The following is a 16246-nucleotide window of genomic DNA, read 5'->3' on the forward strand; positions in this document are numbered from 1 at the left end:
TGGTCAATGACATGAGACAAAGTATATGTGAACTGCTGTATGGAAAGTGAATTTGCTCTGTAAATCTTCACCCAAATCACAATAAAAACATATATAAATAAATACATTTTAAAAATATATGGAAATTCAACTATAATAATGTAAAATTCAACAATCTGATGATTTTTTTAAAACACAACATGAAACAAAGACATTTTAGGCATGAAACTAGTTGGATTTTAGTATAGATACTCTAACTACCTCTGCCTCCCCACTTTTTATCCTCCCTCTCCCATCCAACAGCCCTAGAATGAGGTCACCCTACTTGACTGCAGTGGAATTTTTGTAGGGGGTAAAAAAAAAGTATCAGAAACACTTAGTTGGTTCAAAAATCAACCAAAACTGAATTACAGTAAAGAAGAAAATAAAAAACAGAAATTTGGCTCTTGAAACAAAGCGCTTGCTTATAGACATATTTCATTATATTTTCACTAAATACAACCTAAAATACCCTTGGTAGGTTTTACTGGCAAACTAACTTGGGAGGTCTTTTTAGCCAAAAAAGAGGTAAATAGAGTATTACTGAATTCAAACAAAATTTGTCTCTCATTTATCTTGCCTCTCAGTATGAAATAAACTTGCCTGTTTAAAGTCTTAGAAAAGTCTAAACCCCTGAATATAAGAATCACCTGGCATCCTCAAAAACAAAAATAAGTCTGTCTAGGCTCCATTCCAGACCACATAAATCAGGATACTAGGACCCAGGAAGGGTATTTTTTAAAACTCCCCTATGATTCTAATGAACAGCCAGGGTTGAGAACCACTGCCCTGAGCCATCTCCCTAGCTGTAGGTACATCTCTCTCTCTTTTTGTAAGTCAAAGTACAGAAGCAAATCATGAAGATTTAAATATCTACCACCCACAATATATGCCAAAGAAGACACTCCCATTTTCTTCATTCTAAAAGCTCTGTTATTTCCTGTAAGAAGCAAGCATAATGTATGAAAACAAAAGCCAAACGCACTGTCATCATGTCTATTCCAACTCAAAGCAACCCTATAGGGCAGAGTAGAACTGCTGCCCCAACCCCTAATCTAACTCTAACACTAGTCTAAGCCCTAGATACCTGCCCTTGTAACAGAACTGCCCATAAGCTTCCAAGGCTGTAAATCTTAGAGAAGCAGATTGCCACATCCTTCTCCCACAGAGCAGCTGGTGGGTTCAACCTTTGGGTTAACATCCGAGAGCTAAACCACTGTGCCACAGGGCTCCTTAAGCATAACATACACATCCCTAATTCAACCAGGACTTTAAACAAGTTCACACTGGTTCATTCATGACCAACAAAGCGAAACTGGAACAGAGCCAAATTTTTTTTTTTAATTTGGGTGAAATATAATGATAACCAAAACCCTGGAATGGAAAACTCTGAAGAGGCGTAGCAAGTCCTTTCAGAGCCTGACACAGGAGACTGAATTATTGCCAGGACTGTGAAGAGAAACACCAAAGTGGCACAGTTGGCAGCCATTTTTGAACAAGGCACCAACCACTGTTTCCAACTCTGCCATTCAAGAGATTTGGTTGCTATGCAGTGCACATGCAACCCTTGCTTTCTAACAAGGTGATAAAATTTCTAGTTGGATGTCAACCCACAATTTTTCCTGTTCCAGTTATCCCACATTATCAACTGAGGTCCATTCTGGTTTTGCTTCATTGACCATGACTGAACCAGGAAGAACCGGTTTGAAGCCCTGGATTTAATACATTCAAAACTAGATCACAAGCACATCTTTTTAGGGCATTTGCCCTTGTAACAGACTGTTTCAAATACCAATTACATCATACTTCTTGTTATTTGTACCTCCACTACAACATTACCTCTATAAACTCCTCTTCTATACCCAGAGTATATCTTTTTTGTATCCATTACATATGAAGTACTATGGTTTACAAAGGATTTCTCCATTCATTATTCTCATCAGATCATGAAGCAATCTGGGCAAGTACACCTATTCCTCACTTATCAACTATCTCCTTACCCATTTTGCATTTACAACAACAGTTTTAAAAAAAGTGTGTATTTTGCACACTAACACCATACATTTGGCAGGAAAGAACACAGGTCTGAGGTGAAATTAACACAGGTATGATGGTTAAGGTTATGTGTCAACTTGGCTAGGCTATGATTCTCAGTCATCTGGCAGTCATAAAATGATGTAGTCATCCTCCATTTTCACATAATGCCTATTTTCACATAATGACCTGGTCTTTGGAACCTAACCATGTCAGTAAGTGAGGATGGGGTGTATTATTAGCCCATTTTACATATGAAAATTCAGACGTGTCTTGCCAAAGGCATCCTTTGATGAGACCATCAGCAGTATGATGTACACATATGAGAGAGGTACCTCCTGCTACCCTCCCTACTGTTCTTTCATACTAACATTACTGAAATCTGCTATTGTTTATATTCTTTCTACAGTTGCAGCCAACATTTCTAAGGACAAAGTACCAAACGTTAAATTTAAATGTTGTTACAACTAGAAATTCCTAGTTAAACAAGGATATAATACATTTACCTCTGCTCCCCCTCAAGCTCCCACTGGACAGACAATAAAGAAATAGAGGGGACATCAAACAAATCCACCAGGACAACAACAAAGGAGGAGATGACAGCATCAAAATTTTTGAAGTTGGAGGGCACATGGAAGACTGTTAACTGACCTGTTTCCATTTCAAAAAAAAAAAAATCTCAAAGCTAGTCCAGCAAGGAGGAAAGTCCCAAGTATTGCTGTTGTTGTTATGTGCCATCGAGTTGGCCCAACCCATAGCAACCCCGCCTTGGGTTGCTGAGGCACTACAAAGTAGATTGCCCAACCTTCCTTCTGAGCAGTGGCTGGTGGGTTTGAACCGCCAGCCTTCTGGTTAGCAGTCAAGTGCCTTAGGCACTGCGCTACCAGACCTCCTGTATTGTAGTATTTTTAAAATTACATAGATGATAATGAAGATAATTTAAATAATTATCATTTAAATGATAATTTAAATAAAAATTATTTAAAAGGAATAGCTTTTGCCAATATGTTCTCCATTAACTGGTATTAAAAACATAATTCCTATCATAATGTTGTTAGCTGCTGTCAAGTTGGCCCCTGATTCATGATGTCCCAATGCACAACACAGTGAAACACTGCCTGGTCCCACATCATCCCAAAACTAGTCGCAGATCAGACCACTGTGATCCACAGGGTTCTCTCACTGGCTAAATTTTGGAAGTACATCACTAGACCTTTCTTCCTAAACTATCTTAGTCTGAAAGCTCTACTGAAACCTGTTAAGTATCATAGCAAACCTCCATTAAAAGACAGCTGGCTGGCAGCTGCACATGAGGTACACTGGCTGGAATCAAACCCAGGTCTCTCGTATGAAAGGCAAGAATTCTACCACTGAACCACCATACAGAGTCCTAAATTTTTAACTTTAAAATGAGAGTTTTAGTACTTAAAAATATGAGAACCATTGCCCATGAAGATAAAATCCAAAATCCTCAAGCTCTTCCATCACTCCCTTTCTTGCACCAACCAACATGAAATTACTTGTTCTAAATATCCTGTTTCACACCTCTACTCTTATTCATGCTGCTCCCTCTACCTGGCTAACTCCTTATCCTTCAAGTCTCAGCTGAGGTGTCACCTCACGTAGGAAGCTTTCCAATGGTAAACTCAGGAGAATCACCTGACATGCTTTAACAAAATAAATAAATAAATAGTATGCCTGAGCTCCATTCCAGGAATATTTGCCTTCAAATTCATCTTATTATCCCCATATGACAAACACTTGTTGAACTGACCAAATAATTAAAAACTCCAATACAAAAACTATTATCAAATGTTTATAGCAGGTCAACACTATAGGCTTTTTCTATAAATTCCAATGACTTCCAAATCTATATTCCCAAATCTTCAAATGTCAACCCTGAGTTTCCAAATGCCTTCTGGATGTCCTTCAGAAACTTCAAAATTAAACAACTAAAAACAGTTTCCCTCTCACTTCCCCAACCTTCTCCAACAAAAGTCAGTCCACATATTCTTGTATTGTCTATCTGGATTAATAATTATCTTTCACATCCAATTACACAAACTAGGAACCTTAAGGGTGAGTAAATTTTCATCTTGGCAATTTCTCTCATCCCTCATATTTAATCACTCACCAAATTATGCTACTTATACCTCTCTATTTTACATGAGGCTCTCATTACCTCTCACACCTGGGCATCAGCTTCCTGTAAACACAAATCTGATCATGTCATAACCTACAATGACTCCATACTTGACATTGTCTAAACTTCTTCACAGAACATATTATGATCTGGTCTTTGTCTATCTCTCAGCTTCAACTCTAACTACACACACACACAAACACCTTAAAAGCCAGCTCTCCTACCCACTCACCACAGACTTCTCTCTGTTCTTTGAATATGCTGTTTTTGAAACCAACATGCCTCTGCACAAGCAAGTATCTTGGCTTAAGATGATCCTCCCTGTAGCATTCCCTCATCCTTCAAAACCAAAAACTAAGCCCACTGCTGTCAAGTCAATTCCAATTCATGATGACCCCATGGTAGGGTTTTCTTGACTGTAATCTTTATGGAAGCATATCAAAAGATCTTTCTTCTGCAGTGCTGCAGTGGGTTTGAATAGTCAACCTGTAGGTTAGTAGATGCATGCAAACCACTTGCACTCCCCAAAGATCTTCCCATCTTTCAAAACTGATTATAAATCCTACTTTAGGGTTTCCTGATTTCCCTCAGGCTAAAGAAACTACCTCCTTTGTACTCACCCAGCATTGTGCACATCTACATCATGGTACCTATGGCATTATGCTATCTATCATTTACCTAAAAATATCCATAGCTTGCATTCAAAGACAAAAAATGTTGCCTTAATTATTTTGTGCCCCCTCACACTCAATGTGTTCAATAACCAGCAGAATGAATATATCAACCAGCTCTACTCTTCATCTTTTTTTTTTTTTTTTAACAATTTCAAATTCAAATTTATTTGTTATTCATAAATCCACTGCCATCTAGTCAATTCCAACTCACAGAAAACCCCACTGGGTCTCCAAGGCAGTAAATTGTTACAGAAATAGACTGCCTCCCCTATAATACAAGCATTACTGCTCGTATGTCTATCAGATTTCACCCAGCCGTATTTCCCCATGCCTGGAAAACTAGAAGAAAATACTGCAATTTCAATGGAACTCTGCTGCAAAGACAACTATTGCACTCAGCAATCTTTCAAGTAGGCATTGCTAGCACAAGAACAGAAAAAAAAAAAAAAAAAAGACTTATAGAGCACTTACTATATACCACAAACTGCACTAGATGGTTTTACATATATTAAACTCGTTTTAATTTTCACAACCCTATTATTGTCTTCATTTTATAGACAAACTTTAAAGGTCACAAAGAATCAAAACTTGAACCCAAGTTGTTTGGCTCTAGAGTTTTGAGTCTTATATTGCCTCCAATTATCAATGAGTCTATAATTACTAAAACAAACTAAGATAAATTTTCTGCTAGAGTAAAACCATCTCTGAGCATTCAATGGTTAGGAAAACCTATAAGGTAAATGCAAAAAATTAGACAGATACATAAAACCAAAACCAAACTCACTGCCATGGATTAAATTCTGACTCATAGCTACCCCCACTGGGTTTCCAAGGTGGTAAATCTTTACAGAAGTAGATTGCTCCATCTTCCTTCTGCAGAGTGGCTAGTGGGTTTGAACCACCAACCTTCTAGTTAGCAGTCAAATGTCCTAGGCACTGCACCACCAGAGCTCCTTTTGGACAGATATATAGGACATTAAAAACATAGCAAAACATGCAGGAGGTCCTGTAAAGAGTAGGAGAAAAATGTAGAAAACTCAAAATCATAAAAAAAAAGACCAGGCTTACTGGTCTGATAACAGACTGTGCAACTGAGAATATGGCCCCCAGTCACTCTTCAGGTCCAACTGAACTCTGAATTTCAACCAAACAACAGACAGGCATATAAGGTGAACATTTATACCAGGTAGATATACTTCTTAGAACAATCAACCATGGGAAATCAGAAAAGCAGTATTTGCACAGGGAAATAGCTCAAAGGGCAGAAATGCATGAGAAAAGATAACCACAGGGAGGAAGTAGGAAGAGAGCTGTTAAATTACGGAGATCGCAATCAATGTCATGAAACAAAATGTGTATAAACAGTTGTCGGAAAATGAATTTGCTATGTAAACTTGCACCTAAATCACAACTTTAAAAAATTAAAAAATAGATCCTAAAAAAAAAAAATGTAAAATTAACTGTAGAAAAGTGTTTTGCTAATAAAACAGCAAATCTCTGACATCAAGTAGGTCATCATGTAATATTAAATTACTATCAGCTGAAACAAAGGGAGCCAAAGTATGTACTTGTAGAACAAAAAGAGATTTTGCCAAATTTTAGTTTATAAAGGACCTAGATAGATGTGCCCAAAAGGCAAAAATGTTCAAGTGCTACTTGATATCCAAGTCTATACTATTTTTATTATTTCTCACAGAATAATTGAGACTAACTCGCCAGCTATAGGTACCAAAGTTAGTCAGAAAATAGGAAGTAGTTTAAGTCAATTACACTTTCCATTACTATCAGACCTACAGGGGGATTTTGCCATTTAATCCAAAGTAACGCATGCCCAATCCAGAAGTAGCAAAAAAATATATATGCATTTTTTTTTCTACCACTAACAAGGTGAAAAGAATGAATGTTATCCATAAAGGTCTGTCTTGAGGACTCCACAGGCTAACTTAATTAGCTTTCTATATTTCAAGACTTCTTTCTTTAAGCAGGCAGCTCCAGGCTTTTAGGTTTGACCAAGAAGCTGTTAAAACAGAAAAAAATCACCCAATCTTAACTTGCAATGCAGCTGGAATAGAGTAAAGATCTTGTTTTCATTTATGACCACTATACAAATTTCTTAAATCAAAGTCAATGCATATGTGGAAAAAGGAAAAAGGAAGATATTTATAAAGAAATATAAAACTGGATTGTCTAAAAACACTGAGCAGCTCTGGAGTTTTTTCTCCTTTTTTTCACTGACAAACCTGGAATCCGCTTTAAAAACTAAAGAGACATGAACCTCTTGCTACACATACACCAGACAGACACTGGTTTATATTCACACACATAAAGATTTATTTATTTATGTACATACTCAACATGAACAAGCAACATATATAATTAGTAATCTAACATTCTCAACTTCACTATAACATTCAGCTACACTAATAGATTAAAACAAGCTCTGGTGGCGTAGTGCCTAAGGCATCTGACTGCTAACGAAAAGGCTGGCAGTTCAAACCCACCAGCCACTCCTCGGAAGGAAGACTGGACAACCTACTTCCATAGCAATACTGCCTCAGAAACTCAAAGAGGCATCGCTATGAGTCCAATCAACTCAACGGCAGTGAGTTTGGTTTGGTTTTTTCTTAATAGATTAAAAGATACTTATCCAAGAAGCTCTGGTGACAGAGTGGATAAGGCATTTGGTTGCTAACCAAAAGGTCAGCAGTTCAAACCCATCAGCCACTCTGTGGAAGGAAGATGGGCAAGTCTTCTTCCATAAAGATTTACAGCCTCAGAAACCCAACGGGGGTCAGAATCGACTAGATGACAATGACTTTCGTTTTTGGTTTGGTTATCCAAATACAGGTAATTGTTACCTACATTTTTTATTTCTACCTTTATCTGCATATCCACCTATCCTCTGCATATAAACACATTAAGTCAATGGACATTTTTGAAAGTATTCATAAGAGCATGGCAATACTAACACCCTAAGGCTCAAGAGAATTGGCATTCTATAGATGCGTACTATATATATGAAGCAGTGTTAGGCACTTTATACATTTTACCATTTAATCTTCAGTTATCCTATTAAATATTAATCTTCATTTATGGATGAGGAAGCTGAGGTTCAGGAAGTTTAGGTAAAAAGTGAGTTAGTAAGTGAACTATGATTCAAAATTCAGCACCAACTAACACATAAAGCCCATGCTCTCTAAATGCACTATAATGCCAAAGACAAGACAAACCAAGACAATGTAATATTTACTACTTATAGGGGAGGGGGGTGTGAGGCTATTTCAGGATGCAAGAAAGAACATCACTACTAGTAAGTAAATAATTAAGGCAATATTGAACAAATAAACAATACCTTATTCTTACATCAAAGCATAATCTATGAGATTCTGATAGGTTATAAATCTGAAAAAAATCCTAGGAGGTTCAAAACTGGGGTTAAGTTCAAAACACTTAAGAGAGAATATCAAAAAGGTTTAAGTAAAGAAGAAAAAAAGTTATTTATAGAGAAAAGCAAGTAGATGAGAGGAACATTTTTTGAGCACTTAATTGATGGTAAGTACACTTTTCTAAACACTTTAAATGTATTAACACTTAATCCTCACAACCAGTATAATTATCCACCCCCCAATTTGTAAATGGAGAAACTGGAATAAAGGCATTAAGTAATTCATTCAAGGTTACACAGTTAATAAACTGCAAAGGTGGGATCATAACCCAAGCAATCTTGAGTTATGTTATAAATAAAGTTAAGTAAGTTATAACAATCTTGACTGGTTCTAGAACTAGTCTCCTTCCTTAATATTATATTTAATTAAATGAATGAAACAACAATTACAGACAGGGGCACATCTAGTAATATGAACAGTATGGTCATTGAAATGCACAGAACTCCAAAGAAAAGGAATGTGCTTATTTATCAGTGAGTATGGAAACATTCATCCATTTAACATACCCATTGCCATATATACATCAAATCAAAAATATTTATTGAGTTATTATTCTGAATTCGGCATCTTGGGGAGGAATATTAACACAGAGACAAGGTATCTTCCCTCAAAGGACTTGAAATATGAAGAGACATCACATTATTATAAAAAGCAACACAAACAGAATTTAAATAGTTCAAGACAGAAGAAAACATGCCACAAATATTAAGTTGCCAAATTACTAAAATAAACATTTGTTCCTGTTAGTTGCCAATGACTTGATTCCGAGTCAGAGATCCCGTGCAAGTCATAGAGATCCCGTGCATGCAGAACAGAAGTGTACGCCAGAGTTTTCAAGGCCATGACCTTTCAGAAGCAGATCGCCAACACCTTACTTCCAACGTGCCTCTGGGTTTAACTGCCAACATTTGTACAATATGTGCTTAAAAGTCCAGATGATCACTTCAGGCTCAAAGAATCATGAAGTTAAGATCTGCTCCAGGTCTTGAAAAATTGGTTAAAAAAAAAAAAAACCAAACTCACTGCCATGGAGTGAGATCCAACTCATAGCACCCCCCTTCTCAGGCTTCCGAGGTGGTATCACTACCGAAGTAGATAGTAATCTTCCTTCAAAGAACAGGCCAGTGGGTTTGAACTGCCAGCCTTCTGGCTGTTTAACTGGCTACAGAGAACTGGTGCATTCCAAGAAAGAGCACACTATTGTAGTTAGGAAAGGAGATTAAATGAACCAGTTTCACAAAATAAAATAGGAAGACAAGGCCAGACAGATGGGTAGCAGCCAGATCATAGAGGTCATTGAATATCAGACCAATCATTTCAGAGCCTCAGAAATCTTAACTCTGAAACACTTAACAGAGAGCAATTACTTTGTGCTTTATTCCTCACCTATATACATACTTGTTGTGGTTACCCAGAGATGATCTGACAGGAACATATACCACAAATGGGATGGCCTTAACAAACGGGAGTTTATTCTTTCACAGTTTGGAGGCTTTAAGTCTGTTCTGGTTACCTAGTGCCGCTCTGACAAGAAATATACCACAAATGGGTTGGCCTTAACAAACAGGAGTTTATTCTTAACAATTTGGAGGCTTTAAGTCCAAGTTCAAAGTGCCAGGCTCTAGGGGCTGGGTGAAAGCCCCTCAACCTGGGTGTCCAGCTCTGCCTCCAACTCCAGGTCCACTGAAGCTAAAGGCGTTTCTTCACTCAGACAGCTGCTGGCTGCTGAGGCTGAGAAGCCCCAAGGCTGACAAGTAAAAAGGCACAGTCCCGATGTTACCAAACCACACGGCAGGCCATTAACTTAAGTCCATTGTAAGTCCCAAGGTCGGCAGAGCATAGCAGGCTGCTGAGCAACGACACGGCTACATGCAGGGTCCAAGCGTGCCATAGGCTAGAGACCATTACCAAGGCTTCTCCTTAAATACAAGAAGCAGACCACATTCCCAAAGGCAGCTACTCAGCTGTCTGTGGTAGATCCCACCATGGAGCTGACTGCCAGTCTCATCATGGGGAATAACTAACCACCAGCTGCCCAGCCACTCAACCAGGCCAAGCCAAGTTGACACACAAACATAACTACTACAAAGTCCAAGTTCAAAGTGCCAGGCTCTGGGGGCTGGGTGAAAGCCCCTCAACCTTGGGGAACAGCTCTGCCTCCTACTCCCCGCCCAACGGAATTGGAGGCATTTCTTCACTCAGACAGCTGCTGACTGCTGAGGCTGAGAAGCCCCAAGGTTGACAAGTAAAAAGGCACAGTCCTGATGTTACCAAACCACACAGCAGGCCATTAATTTAGGCAGGCCATTAATTTAAGTCCATCGTAAGTCTCAAGGTCGGCAGAGCATGGCAGGCTGCTGAGCAACGACACAGCTACATATAGGGTCCAAGCATGCCATAAACTAGAGACCGTTCTCAAAACTGCTTATATACGGGAAGCAGACCACATACCCAAAGCAGCTACTCAGCTGCTTGTGGTAGATCCCACCATGGAGTTGACTGCCAGTCTCATCATGGGGAATAACTACCACCAGCTGCCCAGCCACTCAACCAGGCCCAGCCAAGTTGAAACACAAACATAACTACCACAATACTGATAACTCATGATCTAGTGAAACTTTATTTATAAACATTTCATGTCGAATACGGAACACTTGAAGACATATACTAGAAGACTAATTAAATTCACCACCTAAGTGATCCAATCAAATACATATACTGTACACAAAAGTCCTGCTCCCATCCTGCATTTCCAATCTACACTTGGTTACCTGTTGTTGTTGTTGTTATGTGCCGTCGAGTCGGCCCCGACTCATAGCGACCCCTCCTTGGGTTTCCGAGGCAGTATCACTACGGAAGTAGGATTGCCCAACCTTCCTTCCGAGGAGTGACTGGTGGGTTTGAACCGCCAGCCTTCTTAAATCTATAAAGTGAACTCCATTAATCCATAAGACACAATACACTATCACTCAACGTTCCACATAGTTACAAAAGTTTTCATACCACTTTTTATCCCCCAAAGATGACTAACCTTTGGGGTAGAAAGGAAGGTGGCATGAGCCCCATGAACTGAAAAGAGGGATCATGTTAGGACCATGGACACTACTGGCACCTTCTCCCCTCTATTTATAGGAGTGTTCCCCTCTATTAACTTTTAAAAACAGACCTATTAAATACCTACATATTCCAAAGAAACCATAAAATGTTTCATTCCCTCCACAATCATTTATATAGATTACATACCTGGAACACTACACAACCTCTGGTAATCATTATTAACAACAAACTTCACTCCTTATAAAAAACATTCCAGGATTTACCCATTGTTTCTTTCAAAATCTATTACCCTTTTTCTTTGTTTACCATAAATTCTATATATTTTTAATCACAAAGCTAATCCTCAATGTATGGACATCTGCAATATAAGAGTCCAAACTAGTAATTTTCTAATTAAAATTCCAAAATATACCCCAACTAAATTATCCCAAATCGGTGCTGTGTTTTAAGTATCTACATTTACACTTGTATTACACACCTAAAACCCTACCCCCTTAAGTAATCTACTACTAGAGTGAATATTTTCTTTCCTTCGTGCACAGGCACACACATATGTCCAATTCCCCTATGATTTGTAACAAACCCTGGCATGTATTTTCTCAAACATAGGTTCCAGACACAAAAAGCAACCCATGAAACTGCTTTCTACCCAAAGCACTTTATAAACACTCAAAATTTAAAATTAGGAAAGGCAATATTAGATACCAAGGGTACATACGTGTACTAAAAAGTATAAAGACATGTATAAAATTGATAAAAGCCAAATTAGTGATACAATTTTTGGGGGGAAAGAAGGTTGGAAAATTCAATCCAAGAGAGACAGAGAAGGTGGTTTCAACTTTATTTGTAATGTTTTATTTCTTAAACTTAAGTGGGGAGTGAGGGAGTGTTATGTAATTGTTCAGTGTATTATTCTTTATATCTTTTCATATCTGAAATATCTTAAAGTGAGCTTAAAAAGAAAGATATCCAATTATTAGTGAATCCCTCTCATAGTGGCAAGCTGTTAATGTTCAAAGTCTCAGTAAATGGTTGTTGCTATATCTGTGACACCCATCCTGTACTTTACCTTTGCCAACAAAAGAAAAAACTACAAATCTACAACCAAAAACTTTCTCTTAGATATATTCCAGGTTTACATTCCACTGTTGTTGTTGTTGTTACGTGCCATCAAGTAGGCCCTGACTCATAACGACCCCTCCTTGGGTTTCCGAGGCAGTATCACTACAGAAGTAGATTGCCCAACCTTCCTTCCGAGGAGTGGCTGGTGGGTTTGAACCGTCAGCCTTCTGCTTAGCAGTCAAGTGCCTTAGGCACTATGCTACCAGACCTCCTGTAACTATGCAAAATATAATTCTTTCAGAATTCTCACATCCAAAAAAAATCAACGTCCCTAATTTCATCTCTGTATCTCTAAACTGCCTAATTACTCACACTTAGTAAACCAGAGTACCTACCTACCTTTTCTTACTTGTCTATGTTAAAATACTTGGGACTTGCTAGGCCACTTATCGACTTCCATTTGGCCAAACGCATACAGTCAAACTCACTCAAATACTAACTTTCAATCTTTTAACATCTAAGTCACTCATTCAACCATAAATGAAATGTCACCTCAGCCAAATATAACTAAGCCAAGGAAAGTCCAAAACACTCCAGTCCACTGGTGTCCACCTCACCCATACTATGAAGTCAGGTTTCTTAGCCAACGTTCATACCTCCCAAAACTGCTCTCTTCCACTGGCAAGACTCAGACATACGCCAGAATCCCAATTTTCGGCTGGCTGTGATAAAACAAGTAGAGAAGACCTGAGATTTCACCTAATAACGAAGGCAAAAAATCTTTATTTTATACATCGCAAGTCCTTTCTCGTGACTCGGTGGAATAAATCAGAACCCTCGACATAGAGGACAAGGTCTTGTCTTCTTTGGCGTCCGCCAGAGTCCTACACTCGTCTGCGGAGCAGCTCGGCAGCTGGTCCGCCTACTTCCCTCCCCACCCCCACTCCATGCCCACCCCCACCCCCACCACCGGTGCGAAGCCGGCAGGGACACCCCGGCACCCGCAAGACCTGTGAACCCGAGAGCAGCCACTTATGTACAAGAAGGGAAAGCTGGATTCCGGTCACGACGCTCCCCGCCCCTGGCCACCGGACTCTCACGCTGGGATTACGGCTTTTTACCCTTTCGCTTTCTGATTTAACATAGGGCAGAGTCGACACCTTCTTCACAACCTACCCAGGGGCCGGCCCTTCCCCAGTGCCTAACTCCGAGATCTCCTCACCTCTCCCACAGGTACAACCCAGGCCGGACCCTCAAGATCCAAAAGGCAACTCCCACCACTCCCCCCCCCCCGCCCCGATTCGTTGGTCTCTCCTTCCCAGCTGCAGCAACCGAAAAAGCCAAATCCTAAGGTCTCCTCCATCAGCTCTCGAGCTTCTCCACGGCCAGACCTGAGACCCTAGCCCTACTCTCCCGCTACCCAACTCCAGTCACGCCGCTTCCTCTCTTCCGGAGGGCCCCGCCGAGCCCCGCGGCTGGGTAGTTTCCTTCCGCGGCATCCCTCGGGCCCGGCTCCTCCCGCAGCAGGCCCAGCCTCCGCCCGACCGGCCGCAAACTCACCGCTGAGCGCGGAGGCCTGCAGGGTGGCCCCGGAGGTGCCGTCGATGACTTTGATGGTCCCGCGACTGGTGACGGCCAGGATGGCGTTGAGCGCGGGGTGGTAAGATAGGCTGTGCAGCCCGTCGGCGTCGCAGCGCATGCAGCCGTCCCGCAACACCAGCCACTCCGAGACCCCGGCCGCTCCCGCCCCCGCCGCCGAGGAGCAGCCCGGGGCCGAGGCTGCCGCAGAGGCAGCCGCCATCTTCCGGCCTGCGCTTAGCACAATCACACTGGGAAGCGGCTCAGTGACAGTCCCGGGAGGTGCAGCACCACCGCCAGTCACCATCCGGGGCCAGGGGGCAAGCGGAACGCGTTAGCCGGAAGTGAAGTCAGGCGCCGGCACGCACGCGGAACGTCGGTCACCGGCCCAAAGGGGCCAAGCTCTTAAAGAGGCTGGCGGGGAGGGAGAGAAGGAGGGAAAGGGGAGGGACCCGGGTCGGGGGCGGGAGGCATGTAGGTAGAGCATGCGCGGGAAGGCTCGCGCGTGCCACGCGCCTCGGGTCCTGCCAGCTTCGGGTCTACGGTGTGCTAGTTTCTTCCGGCGAGTCCTGGAGTGGCTGCTGTCTGAGCTCCGCCCTGCTCCCCCTGCCCTTGAGAATTGGTTTTGTGTATTTCCGCTGGGCCGGGACGCCCGGAGGCCTCTTCTGCAATTCCAGCTGCGTTGGGACTTCCTAGCTTGCACAGCAAGCTGTGCGGCTGTGACCCTAAGTAGACCTCTGGATTTGGGCACTGGCGGTAGTCAGAATAAACAGTTTGAGAATCCTCTAGCGTGGACTTGGAGAAACCAAACGACCTCCCAAGCCCGTATCTACTTCAACGCTCTCCTCCACCCCTTTCTTGAACAAAAATGCCTGATATGAAATCCTAAAAACCAAACTCACTGCCGTCCAGTCGACTCCGAGTCACAACGACGCCTCCTTGGGTTTCCCAGGCGGTATTTCTAAGGAAATAGATTGCCCAGTCTTTCTTCCAAGGAGTGGCTCTTGGGTTTTAACCTCCAGCCGTCTTGTTAATAGTCAAATGCCTAAGGCACTATACGCCCCAGAGCTCCAGATATAAGATCCTAGAAAAATATAATTAATCATGGCTTCGTTATCCACGGTCCAAAAAAAAGTCAAGTTATGTGAATTGTTAATAGGTGTGTGAAGCAGAAAAGACTGGTCACGTAAGAATACTAAATGCATCCTTATATAGTCCCATTTTAGGAGCTCTGGTAGCATAGTGCCTAAGGCACTTGACTGCTAACCACAAGGCTGGAGGTTCAAACCCACCAGCCACTCCTTGGAAGGAAGATGGGGCAATCTACTTCCCTAGTGATACTGTCTAGGAAACCCAAGGAGGGGTCGATATGAGTCGGGTCCGACTTGATGGCACAAAACAGCAACAACATAGTCCCATTTGGAGAATAGCAATTCTTTATTTTTTTAAATCATTTATTTTGACATAACTATTAGACTTAAGTTATCTCAAAATTAATGGTTTAAGAAAATGCATTGCTGTTCTCCAAAGGGGCCTATATAAGGATCCATTTAGTATTTTTACATGACCAGAGTTTTTTCTGCCTCAAATCTATTAACAGTTGTTCTGGTGGCATAGTGCCTAAGGCATTTGACTGCTAACCAGAAGGTTGGCAGTTCAAACCCACCAGCCACTCCGCAGAAGAAAAACTGGGCAATCCACTTCCCTAAGGATTTATTGCTTCAGAAACCCAAAGTGGGTGGCTATGAGTCAGAATCAACTGGACAGCACTGAGTTTGGTTTATTAGATTTATAAGTAGCTGCCAATACAGTAGGAGCTCTGGTGGCATAGTGCCTGAGGCATTTGACTGCTAACCAGAAGGCTGGTGGTTCAAACTCACAAGCCTCTCCTCGGAAGATTAGGCATCTATTTCTGTATTAATACCGCCTCAGAAACCCAAGGAGGGGTCGCTATTAGTCCAGTAGGATTTGACAGCACTGAGTTTGGTTTGGTGCAAATACAGTACAGACTTCTGTGACCTTCCTTCCAAAATTCCATAGCCCCTATCTGACTATGAGGAAAAACTGTTCTTCTTCTTGTTGTTGTTATTTGCCATGGAGTTGGAACCGACTCACAGCGACCCCTCTTTGGGTTTCGGGGGCAGTATCACTACGGAAGTAGATTGCCTAACCTTCTTTCCTAGGAATGAGGAAAAACTAGACATACCCAAATTGAAGGACACCACTAACCACTA

The 16246-nt window shown here is 41.3% G+C and overlaps 1 protein-coding gene across 1 annotated transcript in view; it reads right to left on the minus strand.

Moving 5' to 3' along the window:
* The window catches only part of BIRC6 (baculoviral IAP repeat containing 6), a 366321-nt gene extending 352002 nt beyond the window's left edge, over positions 1 to 14319 (minus strand). The window contains exon 1 of the mRNA XM_042780685.1: positions 13995 to 14319. Within this exon, the coding sequence (XP_042636619.1) occupies positions 13995 to 14319 (325 nt within the window). The remainder of the gene's footprint in view (positions 1 to 13994) is intronic.
* Positions 14320 to 16246: the final 1927 nt, after the last annotated feature.

Source organism: Orycteropus afer, unplaced genomic scaffold, assembly GCF_000298275.1.
Source record: "Orycteropus afer afer isolate SDZICR_OR568_19922 unplaced genomic scaffold, OryAfe1.0 scaffold00054, whole genome shotgun sequence".
Classification (NCBI taxonomy): Eukaryota; Metazoa; Chordata; class Mammalia; order Tubulidentata; family Orycteropodidae; genus Orycteropus; species Orycteropus afer.